This window comes from Trichomonas vaginalis, chromosome VI, assembly GCF_026262505.1.
Source record: "Trichomonas vaginalis G3 chromosome VI, whole genome shotgun sequence".
NCBI lineage: Eukaryota > Parabasalia > Trichomonadida > Trichomonadidae > Trichomonas > Trichomonas vaginalis.
The window spans coordinates 7,998,776-8,015,228 of record NC_067208.1 but is presented as its reverse complement, the minus strand read 5'-3'; the positions used below and the strand labels follow the sequence as shown (position 1 = coordinate 8,015,228).

The window sequence follows — 16,453 nt, the reverse complement described above, 5'->3', positions numbered from 1 at the left end:
GGAATGTATGAATAGCTATAAAATGATGAGATGATGTTTTATGGGTTGCTTCCATTTTTTCTGAAATAAATGAATAAATATAATGTTTATAAGTTTTCATATCTTTTATGTTCTTAATAACGAATGGTATAGACCTTTCCACTTCGTCTTCCTTCGGTGCTGTTCTTTCATATGAAACATTATTGGTATCTTCAATAATGAAACCACAATCACACAAAATTTTATAGGTTCCAATGGTTTCTTTTGATATTTTATCTAATAATTCAAAAACTTTATCAACACCTGTGCATTTATTTAAATAATAATTTGTGTAAATATCATGATCTTCTTTCTTAATCGTATTTGTTGCATATGTCACGTTTTTCAATGCTTTTTTGAATTTTTCAGAATCAAGAGGAGGTGAAAGTAATATACATGGATAATCTCCATCGTCAATAAACTGAAGCTTATGTTTACGAATAAATTTAGTACCTTCTTCTGAAAGTGTTTCGTTAATATCACCATCTAATAAATTTTTAGTAGATTCCAAAAAGTAATTTTTATATCTTTCTTCATGAGATTTCTGTACTTCTGATTCTGAAGCTGGGATATTCATTAAACCCTCTACTTCATTCTCATTATATTTTTCAACTTCTCTTAATTCCTTAATTTTTTCATCTATTTCATCTCTTATTTTTTCCAGTCTTTCAATTTCATCATATTCATCATCTTTAATCCGTTCTTCATAATATTCAGGGAAAACATCAGGTTCTTTAGGTTTTTCTTCTTCAGATGTAGGATATAAAAAATTTATAACATCATCTTTATTCATTTTTCCATCATAATCTAAATCATTTAATAACTCGGCAAATTTTTGACAATTTCTTAAATAATATTTACTAACCTCATAACCCGCTTCCTCTAATATATCCTTTATTTCCTCATTTGTGAATCCCAATTTCTTAACGTTGTTAGTTTTGACGCTCATTTATCATTAAATAAAAAAATAAATTATTCAAAAAATGTAAGACATGAATTTTTAAAGTTTATTTTTCATTCATGAAAATAATTATTTCTAATTTCTTTTACTCTCTCGTACATACTAGATTTAAAGAATTCAGAACTTTTACCATAATCTCCTAAATGTTTTCTTATCCCTAACGTGTGCCAGTTATTATATGAAACTGAATAAACTTTATCTTTATCTTTACACCTTTCATCACTTCCAATATATTTATATTTCAATTTTGATTTAGCATTTTCATATTCATTAACGTTTAATAATTCACAGTCTTCCTTTTTAAATAAATGTTTTATGTATTCAGGATTTAATACTCTACGTTTATATGCTCCTAACTTAGTTCTAAAGGTTTTTCTACAAAATTTAGGAATTCCATCCTCTTTAATGTCATCAATGATTTCCATTTCATTATTTTCAATTTCTTCTTCCCGTTTATGAGGTCTTTGATTATGACTCCATTGATTCCATGAAATTAAATATTCTTTATCATTATATTTATACCTCATTAGCTTATTTTGGCTTTCATATTCATTTAATAATTCACAATCTTCATTTTTAAATTGAAGTTTAACCCATTCAGGATTTAAACAATGTTTAATTAATCGCGGAATATCTGACATCATCTATATATAGCTTCTTTTATAAAAGATAAAAAAATAAATTATTTTAAAATTAATGTTAATTTTTTAATGATTTATAAATAAATATATTTTAAAGCATCGTCTATATATAGATGTAACAAAAAAAGTCACTAAACCCGCACTCATATACTACTTGAAAATCAAAATTATTCAAATCACTAATTTTTCAAATAAGTCATGTCAATAATATCACATTTCATAATAGTCATAGATTACTTGAATATTCATGGGTCATAAAATTTGCCATTTTATTTCAATTAAATAAAAAATGGTTATCAATTTTTTTATCCAAAACTCACGACTTTTAAAAATCACTACCGGATTTAGATCATATGTTACGCATTTCCATTTCGATTTTGCTTCAAAAGATGTTTGGAAACTCTTTTATAATAGCACACCAACTTCAGAACCATTAATTGGTGAAAACATTGATACAAACATTACCAATGGAGAATATTATATATTCAAATGCACGTTCATTGGAATTAGTGAAAGATCTTCCATATTTTTCGAAAGTCATCAAGTAAAATGTTTAATCTCAGATTCATTATTTAAAAATTGTAGTAGTCGCAATAACGGTGGAGCTATATATTTTAAAGACAGTGGCTCATTTGTACACCATCGTGTTTGTGCTTTCAAATCAAATACATATAACTTTCTTGGACATCATTCATATATTCAATTACGTGGAAATTCAAATGACCTAAATTATCATTATGAATCGTCATATTACAAATGCGGTAATTTAGAAAATTCATATACAAATATTCTTACATATGGAATAATCCAAGTAAAATTAATCAACACAAGTTTCTCCTTGGCTGAAGCAAATTCGGGAATTTCTATTGCTGAATCAACAAGTATTGGTTTAGCAATTTATTCCACATTCTTTTGTTTAATTGCTCATAGGAAATCCATTGGATTATATTTTGGCGATTGTAATATTAAATTTTGCAATGTATTGAATAATACAATAACTCATGATGAATCATTTACAATAGCAGATGATGAATCATTAATACATACAGATGAATCATTTACAATATATACATTAGATGCGATGGTTCTTATTGAAAAATGTTCATTTCTCGGCAACAAAGCATTTTATGAATTTGGAAGTGTATCAAATTCAACGATTGTTATTAATGATACTTTCTGTGACAACATTATAACAGAAGGATTGGTAATACTTAATAACGTTTATAATATGTATTCTATTCATAAAATTTTTCATTTTTCATCATATATGTGTAAAGCAAAGTACCCAGGTTCAACTGGCAATTCCAGGCAGTTTTTACAATATCGTATTCGAACCAGAGCTTAAAAATTTTCAACCATCATATAACCACTATAAGCTCGGGTTCGTTTTCAATTTGTAAAGCATTCAAAATTGAATGGAATGACTCCGAGATTATAATAGTACTCTATATTCATTATCAAATATTATTTGAATCCAAAATAGCAAGTAAAAAATTCATTTTTACTCAATTCAACGCTCAATTTTTCATTTCATTTGTAAAGAATTTTCAATGAAATCAAATTTCCTATAAATCGAACAAATAATGTGTGTATACTAATCATTTATATCACAAAACTCACACATATGTTTTCATTTTCGATTCAAGAATCAACATTTTACGAAATTCTCTATCCACATTGGTAATAAAATCATTATTTCGTTAAATAATATATTTATTTCATGGGGTATGCTTAGTTTTGCATTTGTTTGTTGAGATTAAGGCGATCGCAAAATTATTATATTAAAATCTTCTGCCTCCAAAAGAACACATAATAATCATATACAGCACCAATATACTAGTCGATAAATCGCATATAACAGCTTATAGAATTTATATTTGTCATTCCTCTCAATTGTATTCTCTGTGCATTGCAATTGTGATGAAGATATTGTTAGATATCGTCAAACTTACGCTAGAAACACGATGTTTCCATTTCGATTCATATGCAACTAATGCTTGGAAGCAATTTTACTTAATTCATCCTAATTCAAAAATTATCAAGGGCAAAAACGTCGAAGTAATTGCAAACAATCTAAAATGCTTCGTATATAATAGTCAATTCATCGATATAATTGGAAATAGTTCTATTTTTTTAGTTATAAGTAAAATAAAATTTCTTGATGCCAACTGTATTTTTAATAATTGTATTAGTAACACCAATGGTGGTGCAATCCACATTAAAGGTGAAAACTCTATTGTTCAATATCGTACATGTAGTTATAAAACAAAAACTAAATTAAATAATGGATGTGGTCATCACTCATACATAGATTTAAATCGGCAAATTTCAACTTTTAATTATATTTTTGAAAGTTCTTTTTATGAATAGGGATGCGACGGTTTTACGCCATGACCGTTTAAAAATAGAATAATACGCCATTCGGCCGAATAACAAAACAATACAAAATTATCGCCATCCTTTTTTTTTCTTTCTTTCTCTCTCTCTTTCTTTTCTCTTTCCTCTTTTTACTCCTCTTTCTCTTTTCATCATTAAACGTAGAAAGATATATTAATATTATTTTAAAATTAAAAAAAAATAAAGAAAGTATAATAAGTAATTATTTAGTTATCGATATATATATGTAAAGTGATAATCTGAGGATAATCTGAGGAGGAGTCTGAGGATTAGACCGAGGAGTAGTTTGAGGAGTTTGATGATAATCTGAGGAGTTTGAGGATAATCTGAGGAGTTTGAGGATAATCTGAGGAGTTGTCTGAGGAGTAGTTTCAGGAGTTGTCTGAGGATAATCTGAGGAGTTTGAGGAGTAGTCTGAGGAGGAGTCTGAGGATAATCTGAGGAGTTTGAGGATAATCTGAGGAGTTGTCTGAGGAGTAGTTTCAGGAGTTGTCTGAGGATAATCTGAGGAGTTTGAGGAGTAGTCTGAGGAGGAGTCTGAGGATAATCTGAGGAGTTTGAGGATAATCTGAGGAGTAGTCTGAGGAGTAGTTTGAGGAGTAGTCTGAGGAGTTTGAGGATAATCTGAGAAGTAGTTTGAGGAGTAGTCTGAGGAGTTTGAGGATAATCTGAGGAGTTTGAGGATAATCTGAGCATAATCTGAGGAGTAATTTCAGGAGTTGTCTGAGGATAATTTGAGGAGTTTGAGGATAATCTGAGGAGTTTGAGGATAATCTGAGCATAATCTGAGGAGGTTGAGGATAATCTGAGGAGTTTGAGGATAATCTGAGGAGGAGTCTGAGAATTAGACCGAGGAGTAGTCTGAGGAGTTTGAGGATAATCTGAGAAGTAGTTTGAGGAGTAGTCTGAGGAGTAGTCTGAGGAGGAGTCTGAGGATAATCTGAGGAGGAGTCTGAGGATAATCTGAGGAGTTTGAGGATAATCTGAGGAGGAGTTTGAGGATAATCTGAGGAGGAGTCTGAGGATAATCTGAGGAGGAGTCTGAGGAGTAGTCTGAGGAGTTTGAGGATAATCTGAGCATAATCTGAGGAGGAGTCTGAGGATTAGACTGAGGAGTAGTTTGAGGATAATCTGAGGAGGAGTCTGAGGATAATCTGAGGAGTAGTTTCAGGAGTAGTCTGAGGACTAGTCTCAGGACTAGTCTGATGAGGAGGAATCTAAGGAGTAGTCTGAAGAGTAGTCTCAGGAGGAAGATCTGAGGAGGAGTCTTATGAGGAAGATCTGAGGAGTAGTCTGATGAGGAGGGGTCTAAGGAGTAGTCTGAGGATGATGAGTAATCTGATAAGGAGTAGTCTGAGGATGATCTGAGGATAACCTGATGACTAGTCTAGGAGTGGTCTAATAAAAATGTAAAATATTTTCAAAGAAAAAAATTCTATGAATTTTATATTTTAATTCTTAGCATTATACTGAATAAAATAAACATAAATATCAAAATTTGAAATTGAACACGCCAAAAATTGATAATCCACATTCAATATTTTGTAAGTGGCGTACTTTTTGAATACTCGCCATACGCCTTGGAGTTCTCAATTTTGAATTCGCCTTTATTTGGGCGACCTCAGAAAAATACGCCATTAAGAAAATATTGTATGAGATTTTAAATTTGAACACGCTCTACCTTAAGGAATTAAATTTATTAAGATATATTTATATATAATAAACGATTACTTAAAAAAAGTATTTCATCGCTTATGTAAGTTTCAAAAAAATCACGAAAATAAAAAAATCAAGATTAAAATTTTATTTTTAATTTTTGAATTTCTCAAATGGCGAAATTTTTGGGCGAACAAAAAAAATGTACGCCCGGTCAAATGGCGTGTTTAACGCATCCCTATTATGAATGTGGCAGTATCGATAATGTTGAAAATAAAGCTATAAATTATTTGATCAATGGAAATATTCAAGTCAAGTCAATAAACACAAGTTTCTGTGAAGCAGATTTTGCCCCAGGAATTCTAATAATGTATTCAGTAGGTGAATGTAATTTAAATTACTCATCTTTTTGTAACACAACCTCGATAAATAATATTATAGAATATCAAAATAGTGATTCAAGTTTTAAATTTTGTTACGTAATTAATAATAATATAGATCCTAGTTTAAGATACGGTATATTCTATTGTGTGTATTCATTCGTTCGTATTGAAGATTGTTCGTTTTCAGGTAATTCAGATACAGCTGTAATTTTTTGCCAAGTTGTAACAGGTGAGATTAATGTGAAAAATTCTTTTTGTGATAGATTCAAATCTTCCGGATCAGTAATAACAAAATATATTGATGACAAGGCCCCATCTATTACAAATCTTTCTCATTTTTCATCATTTGTTTGTGAAGCTGAATTCCCAATTACTTTTTTCAGAAATATCCTCCACAGAATCATTAATTATATATAGAAGAATATTCAGAAGAAGGCACTAGAAAAGAAAGAAAATTAAATCCAAACATATGTTAAACTTGAAACATCACATTTCACTTTATATTAACATGTCATCACTATATAAATGTGTACAAGAATATCTATTACTTTTCATTAAAATTCAGTTGGAAAAGGCACTATTTAAAATCTATAGGTCATTAATAATTATGATTGTTATTATTTGACTTTTTGAAATAACTCTATGAATTATTTTTGCCATCCATATAATCAGTATTTTATGCCGAATATTAAATTCAAAGTTCAACTCATTTATATTTTTGATATTAAAATATTGATATATTTATTTTTTTTATTATTTCAAATTTAATATGTAATTTTTTTAACGAAATTAGAATAAATAATTTCAAAATGTCTATTATTAACTGAGAAATATACTAATTTTATGTCAATATTTTATATTTGGCAATGTTTTTCGCTCACCTCATTTAACTTGTTTGTATCAGAAATTAATATCAAATTGGCATCACATCAATGGCATTTTCATATTTGTTCTCCTTCAAAAGAAGTTTGGAAACAATTTTATGTAGAATCGCCAAAATCTGAATACTTATCAGGCACGAATGTTAAAGTGGATATCACAAACAAAGATTTTTTCGTATTTAAGATCAAATTCATTAATTATACGGCTAATTGTCCAATATCAATTCGTGATCATGGAATTAAGTTTCTTATTTCAGACTGCTTGTTTTCGAATTGTATAGTTAATGATGATGGTGCAGCTATTCAATTTTAATGCGATAGTTCCATTGTTCAAAATAAAATATGCAGCCATAAATCAATTGCAAAACGTAGTGGGCATCATTCATTTGTATCACTAAATTCTAATACAAAAAATTTAAATTATATTTATGAAAGTACATTCTATGAATGCGGAGAGATTGAAAATTCTATTACAAATCGACTTCGATATGGAAAAATTGAAGTCAAATCAACAAATACTAGTTTCTGTGTTTCAAATGAAAATTCAGGAATATACCAGGAAAACCCAACAGATATCAGTAAAACGACATATTCAACATTTTATAACAATACATCAAATGGTGTAACAATTGGTCTAAATAATGGCTACCATATTTATAAATATTGTAATGTTTTAAAGAACATTATTATTCATTATTCAGAAAGGAATATATTATACGCAGCAGCAGCCGTTTCTATTGAGAATTGTTCATTCTATGAAAACACTGCAAATATATATTTTTATTTGCAACAAGATAAAAATCAAGATCGAATTACAGTTAGTTATTCATTCATTGATAATATAGAAACAGTAGATGATGTTTTCTTCATTGAGAATTACAAAACCAATTTTACTCATCACCTTTCACATTATTCATCATATCTTTGTAATGCTCAATATCCTATTACATATCGCTCATATGGTATGACTGATTTCCCAGCACAATTTGTGTACTCTTTTAAGAGGCACCGAAAGTAATATGTATGAAACTGAAACAGATAATTATATACACTTTCCCATCTCTCGTAATAAACTTCAAGATGGGAATAATAATTTTAAGAACCAGACATCTTCAATAATGAAAACATTTAGCTATTAATATCATAGAATGTGAATATACAAATCAACGTCAGGAATTATTCTAAATAATCTTCATGGATTATATAAACTATACTTTTTACTTCTACTATGCTGTGTGCATAATTTTTTAAATTTGTAATATATTGTTGTTATAATTATAGAAAGGAAAGAAAATCTACCAATAAAAATGTAATATCCATTTCAATGTGTACCAGAATCGTTACTACTGATTTCCTTATTAAAAAGTGACAATGAATATCTTTACTCTTCATAAATATATTCCATATGTTGATATTTCGTATAAACTACAAGTATTCATGATAGTTTTGCTCATGATAGCTTTTATTGTAGCAGTTGTTAACATGATTTCCAACAAGAAACCGATTCTTGATACAATTTTTTTGTTTCCTTTTAATAAACAACCGATCTTCTTATTTTATGATTTAGAAAATGAACAAACATTACAAAATTTAGTCATAAATCTTCAAATGCCATCAAATTACAGCACAACTTTTCTTGTTTCAATAGATGGAGATTATTTAGATATAGAACCAACAATATATTCTATCGAAAAAGCTATTGATCGTCTTACTCAGATGAATCCAAACAATTCAGTCGAAGTTATTTTTATTATCAACAGTCTAAGCGAGCATTACATTAAAATCATCAAGAACCACGTTTGTCCCTCATACAAAATTAAAGTTCTCCAGAGAAATCCGATCTCTATTGCTAAAGGAGCTCCTTTCATCTTCGGAAGCATTCTTGCTGAAGGAGAAACAGTTATTTACATCCCTGTTACATCAAACATTCAAGATTCAAGCATTTGCGAACTCTATACTAAGTATTCTGAAGTTTTACGCCAAGATCAAAATTCAATTATGGTTGCAGGCGATAATAACTTCTCAAAGACAAAACTTTCGCAAATACTCCAACAATTACTACACAGAAACGTTGGAAATCCATTCATTGGCATTGCAGCTATAACTAGAAAGACAATTACACATATTATCTCAGGCATGAGATCTGAATATGATGAAGATTTTGTTTACGAGCTGATGCTCTCTTGTCACATGCTTGGTTTTCGTATTGAAACTTATAATTTGACCGGATACTTCGGAAAAACTAATGGAATCACTAGTTTACTTATAGCATTAAAATATACATTAGCTTATAAGTTCCATGTATGGAATGCTGTTCCAGAAAGTACAATTGATCCAACTTCAAAATTATATTTCTAATTTTTGTTATTTTCTTTATAAATATTAGTAATTCTTATTCATAAGATGTATGTTGAAAGTAACCATTAGTATTATGAGATTAAAAGAATGATAAGCAGAAATATAAATTCAAAGTTTGGGTTTTAATCTTAATACAAATTGTAACGAGATTAATGTAAAATTTTTTCAAGATAAATTACTTATTCTGCTTTAAATCAGATTTGTTTTCCTTATATAAGAGAATTGTTTGATAAATTACTTAAAATTAAAGCAAATTCATATCTGAATTTGTCTAACTCTATACGGTTATTATAGTTTATAAAGTTATCTGTCTGTTTCAGCTAAATAGAAAGTGATTATTAAAGATTTTACTGAAATCAAGGATGTAATATGAAGAAAATTAATAATTTAGAAGGGAAATCTTCAAATATAACCGGTTTTGATTGAAAAAATGGAGTTTTGCAAATTTCGAAATAATATTTTTAAAATAAAACAAACAAATAAAAAATTAAAGACAACAAAATATAGATGATATGGAGGAATATCCATCTGTGAATGCAAACTGAAGAGTTGGAACAATTTCAGTTTGGCAAGTTTTACAATACGGAGCTTTATAAATCTGTGACTTGTAACAAGTCTGACAGACTTTATGTGAGCAAAGAAGAGAAATTGTAGCAGGAGCAGTCTGACAAAAAGAACAAATTCCAGAAGATTCTGAAATTGCATGCTTCATCACATGCTTATATTGCTTCCAACAAGAATGGAAGTCCCATATGAGACCAGCAATAAAAACAGATTTGATTGCAACGTATAATGAAGCAATTGATAAATGTTTTGAAAGAATTACATCGGTCATTGTCATATTAACACTTTCTGTAAAGTAAACTATCCAGTTTTTTGTAACTGCAACTGTTCGAACGATGAAAATAAATCGATAAATAATTCCGTAGAAGCCGCATTTAAAAGCAACTAGGTTCATCATGTTTAGTGATAGTTGTAATAGCTTAATTCCTAGAAAAATATTTGAATAGAATAGAGTTAATATGATAGATTTGTAATACGCAGTGAAAAATGCTGTATCTTCTGCTTTTGAACGCAAAAATGGTATTGTATCTTTATATATGAAAAACATTAATGTAGAAATTCCGAATGCAATTATACTGAATAAAATGTATAATGGTCGTGGAATTGAAACGTTAGTTTTGAGAGTGAGAGATTGCATAACTTGATGAAAATTGAATTCTACTAGGAAATAGAAAGCAAGAACTGCAAATAACATAATTCCTATTGATAAATAATACCATAACCAAATAATGCAAAGCATAACAACAACCAATAGGCCATACTGAGTGTAGTTTCTAGCAAATGTTCCTTCCTCTGTATCTTCGGCAATGTTATTGTGGGTATGGTTGTGGTTATGATTATGTGTTTGATTGCTTTCTACCATTGTGATTTCATTTGACTCAAAATACAATATGTACTTGTTTTAAATCTACATGTATCAATTGAAGTCCTTGAATTGCATAAATCAATCAAAGATTCATTAATTATTCATATTAAGATATTTTAATGGTTTATTTTAATTAAAAAACTAAAACATAACTGATTTCTAATATTCAAATTTGCTGTGCTACAATGAAATTTATCATTCAAATAATCTTTTGGTATTAGAAGTCAATGACTTTGGGATTCAACATATAACACGACTGGTTTGCTATACTTATACTAGTTCATCAAATAAAAAAATTAAGAAATATGTCATTGAAATATTTGTACAGAATCTGTGAAAAGCATGAGTCAAACTACAACAGATCACACACGTGATATATCTTCCATTCTCCATCATAATATATGATTTCTCATTTGGGGTGATTGCTTTCCTCAGAAATTTTTATTCGGATGATTTCGTTTTTTATTTTCCTTGCTCTTTCAACAATTCCACCTCGAAGCGAGGCTACCATTATTGAAATTCCAGATACATGGGATTCCAATGAAAATTACATCGTAAAAGAATCCGAAATACAGAATAAATATGTAATTTTTTCTGGTAGCTATGTCACAGTCGAAATACATGCAAATAATTTACATATGCAAGGAATAGTTGTCGATAACAATATAAATTTAGAATTTATTGGCGACAATCCAACTTATGAATTTAAATTCTTAGTTTGCAGAAACGAAATCACATTTTCCTCCGATAAAGTTAATTTAATAGTCACACAAGATCTTGAAGTCCAATACGATTTTTACAAAATCTTTCAAAATTCCTTAATAAATTACAAATTAAACCTCGGTGTTGAACTTTCATCGAATCATACAACATTAAACTTCTATAAAGATCGCATTGAAATTGTTAGACCATCATTCCAAACAATTAATTTCACTTATTCAAATTATGGAAAAATCAAACTGTTTATTGAATCCCAAATGACCGAATTACTACCTTATTCCGATGTTTTATCCAATATACCTGACATTTGCTTTACAAATCCCGAGATAAGTTACGCATATATCCCAATTATATGGGTAGACAATAAAATACGGTTAGAAGACACAAACAACAAATGACCATTACAAAAGAAAACAGATTTACAGAAATAAGCTTCGAATCCGCTGATTTATTAAATTCAATTTTTATAATCGACACGAAACAAATACAATGCTCAACAAAAATATATCATGGTGTTTACCATATCGTAGAAGATGGTATTGGCCACTTAGAATATCCGGATACAGTTTATTACAAAGATGGAAAATTGGAAAAAAGTATTTACCCTTATAAAAATAATTTGGAATTAATCGTTCTCGGTTTTCACAAAACGGTTTTGACACTTGATACTTTATCGTTCCAAGACTTAACTTTAACAATAAGAGCATTAACAAACAAAATATATAACTTAAATATCAAAAATTTGAATTGTAAAATTTTAAGAATTTCAATGTCAAATTGTCAAATTTCAAAAAGTGACATCCAAAAATTGACAATTCCTGACACAACAAATATAACAATATTTGTTGATAGTGATGTTGTTAAGTTCGATTTCTTGGCATTATATGGAAAAATAGATACAAATGGAAAAAAGATTTCCGTAAATCAATTAGTAACAAATAACTTTGTTTATGAAACAGCAATGAGTTTAATACAAACAAATCCTAATTTGGATTTAAGTTTATCTTTATTAGATGAAGATCATTTGCCTCTAAATGTCGAATTTTACGAAGATAAAATTAATTTTGAATTTTACAAAAGTGACAATTTGACAATTCCTTTCAATTTGTTTACTATTTTGAAAATAGACATTATGAACATTCCTGACAAATTCCAGATTGATTTCAATTACACGGCCGATAAGACTTCGAGTTTTAATCGTAACTTTGTTTTCACGGGTCATTGTAAATCAGATTTTTCATTTTTGATGCCATTGAACTGGAAAAACATTTCTCCAAAGGGATTATCAATAACATTACAATCAGAAAACAAAGCATATTATAAAACGATTGAAGATTACTCAGTTCCAGATGGAATTTTTAGTTTATTGAATGTGAATTACAAAGGATCATGTTCAGGAAAATATTGTATTCTTAAAGATAGAGCTAGAGAAAGTCATTCATGTATTTTAGAAGAAAGACAAATGATATTTGATGGTGTTATGTATACTGAAGAATTCTGGACAACACCCGAAGTTTTGGATGATGATATATCAGTTACAATTGCAACTAGTTTTGTAAATATCTCTACAAAAACAATGAATAACATGGATATTCATTTCTCTTGTAATAGTATCATCAAAAATTTGTCAATTTTTTATGAAGATGACAAAAAACCAATAGATTTGCATTTCATGAATTTGAATGTTACTTTTATTTCGTCTGACAAAAATATTGTTATTAGAGATTTGGAAGTCAAAGGTGAAGTGAATTTTGAGATGAAAAACGGCTGTAAATTGTATGTCACAGAAAAAGTGAATTGTGAAACTCAGAATTATCCAAATTTCTATCAATTTATGAACATTAGTCATACAGCGTTTTTGACAATGTATTTTTTTGGCATTGAAGAGAAATTAGTCGCACATTTAGATTATATTTATTTGCAGACAGAGAAAAGTTTTCCAAATGTTTATATTATGTGGAAAGATTTTCCACATATTCATTTCCATATTGGACCTTTCTTTGATAAACCTGATTATCCATTCGAAATGATATTCGAATATCCACATAAATCAATGATAGAAAACATGTTCGAAATTTATGGTGGAAGGAATATTAATTATATTAAATTCCCTTCTATAACCGGCCAAGAGAAATACAAACCATCAAAAGAAAAAGGAAAATTCACATCTCAATTCAATGATTCTTTCTATTGTTTCCAAACATACAGTGGTTTCATTCCAGACACAATTTTTGACTTTTTGACGCCTTATAATACTACTTTCCACAAAAATGCTACTTATTGCTTGTATAAGAATGATTTCAGTCATTGTCCAAGTTTCAAAATGATGTATAACTATCATGAAGGTGAAGTTATTGAATTTGACAAATTGGGTGAAAAATATTTTGATTCAATTGAATTATACATTGATGGAGGAACGGAAGAACATCCATGTATATTAGGAGAATCATTTGCTGAGTTCGGTATCAAATTTGAAGCAACATGGGAGGATGTTCCTGTTGTTTATTTGAAATTCCCTGTTGTCAAAAGAATTTCATCTGTTAAAGTATCAATTCAATTGATGAAAAATGCTGTTGTTGAATATCTATTTTTGGGATTCCAATCGAGATTATACGGAGAAGGAAATTACACAGGAAACTATTATATTGAAAAAATTGCTTTGAATGATGTTGTTAGATTATGTCATTATAGTTCTCATATTTATTATGATTTCATTGGAGATGCAGATGAAAAAGATTCATTACCAAAAGTAACTATTTATAATGATTATTTTACAATCGGTGATTATGTAATTAATCGTTCCCATGGAAAGAACTTTTATATGAGAGCTACAAGACCAAATAAACTCGTTTTACCATTGACGATAGATGTAAATTTGACAAATTCTGACACATACATCAAATACTTCCCGAATTTCAAGTTCGAAATCAATCAAACATTTTATATAATATTTGGTGATTTTTGGAACGATAAAACGTTCACTTCACCTTACAAATTTGACATCATTTCACCAACTGGTTTGAAAGTTTTTGTTTGTTCGAATATGGAAAAATTACCTGATATATTCAATATTCCTCAAATAATATATAAAGGAAAAGATGTTAAAAAGATTGCTTTGTTTGATGGAAACGAAAATAAATGTCCGGAAACATTCACTTACTCCAAACAAAGAACATTTCCTTCTTTAGAATTTTCTGAAGAAAATGTTTTAGTTTTAGTAAGTTTTGCATTCTGGGGAAATCCATTGACATTATATCAATGTATAGAAGGAAAGAATCTTCATTTAATTGCATGTAATATAGGTCATGAAGCAGAATATATTAATTTGAACTTTACAAATCCGAAAACTCTTGAAATTGAAGGTTATTGCAATTTATGGATTGGTTTTGACAATTCCAAAGTAGATAAATTGATAATGAAAGATGATAGAATCATTATGAATCAATGTACCGATTTGCAAGCAAATGAATTCGATTTTACATCAGATTGTCTTCATTATTTCTCTGGTTTCAAATTGAAAGAAAATTCTGTGATGAATTTAAGATTGATTAATCCTTTAAATGGCGTGAAATTAAGTTATGGATTCTTCACTATTTCTACTAATGCTTCTGAATATTTCAGATTTGATTACCAATATTTTTCAAGTGTAACAATCAGAGCGATTGCAACTCATATTTCTTTGGATTATAATGGAACACAAAAACAAACTGTTCCTTATTTACCAACAGTTATTTTGGATCAAAGTGCAATGCATACTTATGTTAGATTCACTGATAGATGGAATATCTATGAAATTATATCAGAAAAATTAGGATCCATTACAAAACCGCCGTCAAATTCTGTTACTTATTATTCTGAATATTATGATTATCCAAAATTATCATGGGATCTTAGTAATATTGTTGTTCACAGGAAGAGATTAGGTTTCTATTGTTTAATGAACAATAAAAATACTTCTGATGGATGTCCAGTTTATTCTGCACAAATTGATGTAACAAAAATGGATCCTTCCTTCGAAAAACTTACTTGCGATGAAAACAACGTCGTAAAATTCTGGTCAACAGCTCCTTTAGTTAAAATTGATAGAAGATTCTTCAGATACTACGTTTCATTGCACGGATCAACTTCAGAAAGAGGAAACTATGAAATCATGGATGGTGATGAACCAGGAGGAAATAAAATCACTCTCAAAAACTGTGATGTTTTGATTAATGGAAAAACTTTGTCTTGTTCAGATTTAGCTGTTAATAACATACAGGTTAAGAAAGGAAGTTCGTCTTTTCTTGTTAATGGAAAGTTGAGTGGTCCTGTCACTGATATCTCGAATATTCAACCATATTTAATTTCAAGTTCAAGTTGTTTGATTGATTTTTGTCCTCAAGAAATTGTTTTCTACAAAACTAAGATTTTTGTTAAAGATAGATCAGCAAGTTTGGATTTGGAATTAAGTAATTTAGGACAATTATCATTCAGATCATTTAGTTCTCCTTATTTTGTAATGAGAAATGAAGAAGAATATGAATATAGTTATGATTTGTTGACAGTTGGAGATTCCCAAATTTTCTTGGATTCTTCTATTTATCGTATTCAGTCAAAGAAAGATAAACCAAGAATTAGACATATTTTTGGTGTTTTGGTGTTGATTTCGTCGATGCTTGAGCCACCAAAAACTGTGGAAATTCCTATTCCTTCGACAACAGTTATTTATAGATTTATTCCACCAAGAACTCCATTGTTCACTCTGCAGCCAACTTACGTCCAAACACCACATAGAACTCCACCAAAAACGCCTGTTCCAGTAATACCATCGAATTTTAAACCAATTGCTTTAGTTCTTGGAATAGGTATGTTCCTTGATTTGGTTGGATTCATTTACTTGTCTTGGTGGCTGAGGAAACAATGGGTTATTGCTGGATTAAGTAGCATGAGGCCACTTGTGTTGAGTGCTTCAATAGAATTAGAAACATCTGCTAAAACTCCTGAAGGACTTGCTGCTAGCTATGTTTAAT

At 29.1% G+C, this 16,453-nt stretch overlaps 5 protein-coding genes across 5 annotated transcripts, besides 1 other annotated feature; 2 read left to right on the top strand and 3 right to left on the bottom strand.

The window, feature by feature from the left end:
- Positions 1 to 935: part of a mobile genetic element that runs on past the window's edge.
- Positions 936 to 4,227: 3,292 nt separating this feature from the next.
- TVAGG3_0826390 (uncharacterized protein) lies at positions 4,228 to 4,857 on the bottom strand (the record flags this gene model as incomplete). The annotated part of the gene is made up of 1 exon (XM_001316495.2): positions 4,228 to 4,713. The coding sequence occupies one exon, from the start codon at positions 4,711 to 4,713 to the stop codon at positions 4,228 to 4,230; it is 486 nt and encodes a 161-aa protein (XP_001316530.1).
- Positions 4,858 to 4,861: 4 nt separating this feature from the next.
- On the bottom strand, positions 4,862 to 5,098 carry TVAGG3_0826380 (uncharacterized protein; the record flags this gene model as incomplete). Its single annotated transcript, XM_001316494.1, has 1 exon — positions 4,862 to 5,098. One exon carries the CDS (start codon positions 5,096 to 5,098, stop codon positions 4,862 to 4,864), a length of 237 nt encoding a protein of 78 aa, XP_001316529.1.
- A 1,732-nt stretch (positions 5,099 to 6,830) lies between these two features.
- Positions 6,831 to 9,380, top strand: TVAGG3_0826370 (uncharacterized protein; the record flags this gene model as incomplete). The annotated part of the gene is made up of 1 exon (XM_001316493.1): positions 8,546 to 9,295. One exon carries the CDS (start codon positions 8,546 to 8,548, stop codon positions 9,293 to 9,295), a length of 750 nt encoding a protein of 249 aa, XP_001316528.1.
- Positions 9,381 to 9,740: 360 nt separating this feature from the next.
- TVAGG3_0826360 (zinc finger, RING/FYVE/PHD-type domain-containing protein) lies at positions 9,741 to 10,863 on the bottom strand (the record flags this gene model as incomplete). Its single annotated transcript, XM_001316492.1, has 1 exon — positions 9,783 to 10,253. One exon carries the CDS (start codon positions 10,251 to 10,253, stop codon positions 9,783 to 9,785), a length of 471 nt encoding a protein of 156 aa, XP_001316527.1.
- Positions 10,864 to 11,051: 188 nt separating this feature from the next.
- Positions 11,052 to 16,453, top strand: TVAGG3_0826350 (uncharacterized protein; the record flags this gene model as incomplete). The annotated part of the gene is made up of 1 exon (XM_001316491.1): positions 11,839 to 16,452. One exon carries the CDS (start codon positions 11,839 to 11,841, stop codon positions 16,450 to 16,452), a length of 4,614 nt encoding a protein of 1,537 aa, XP_001316526.1.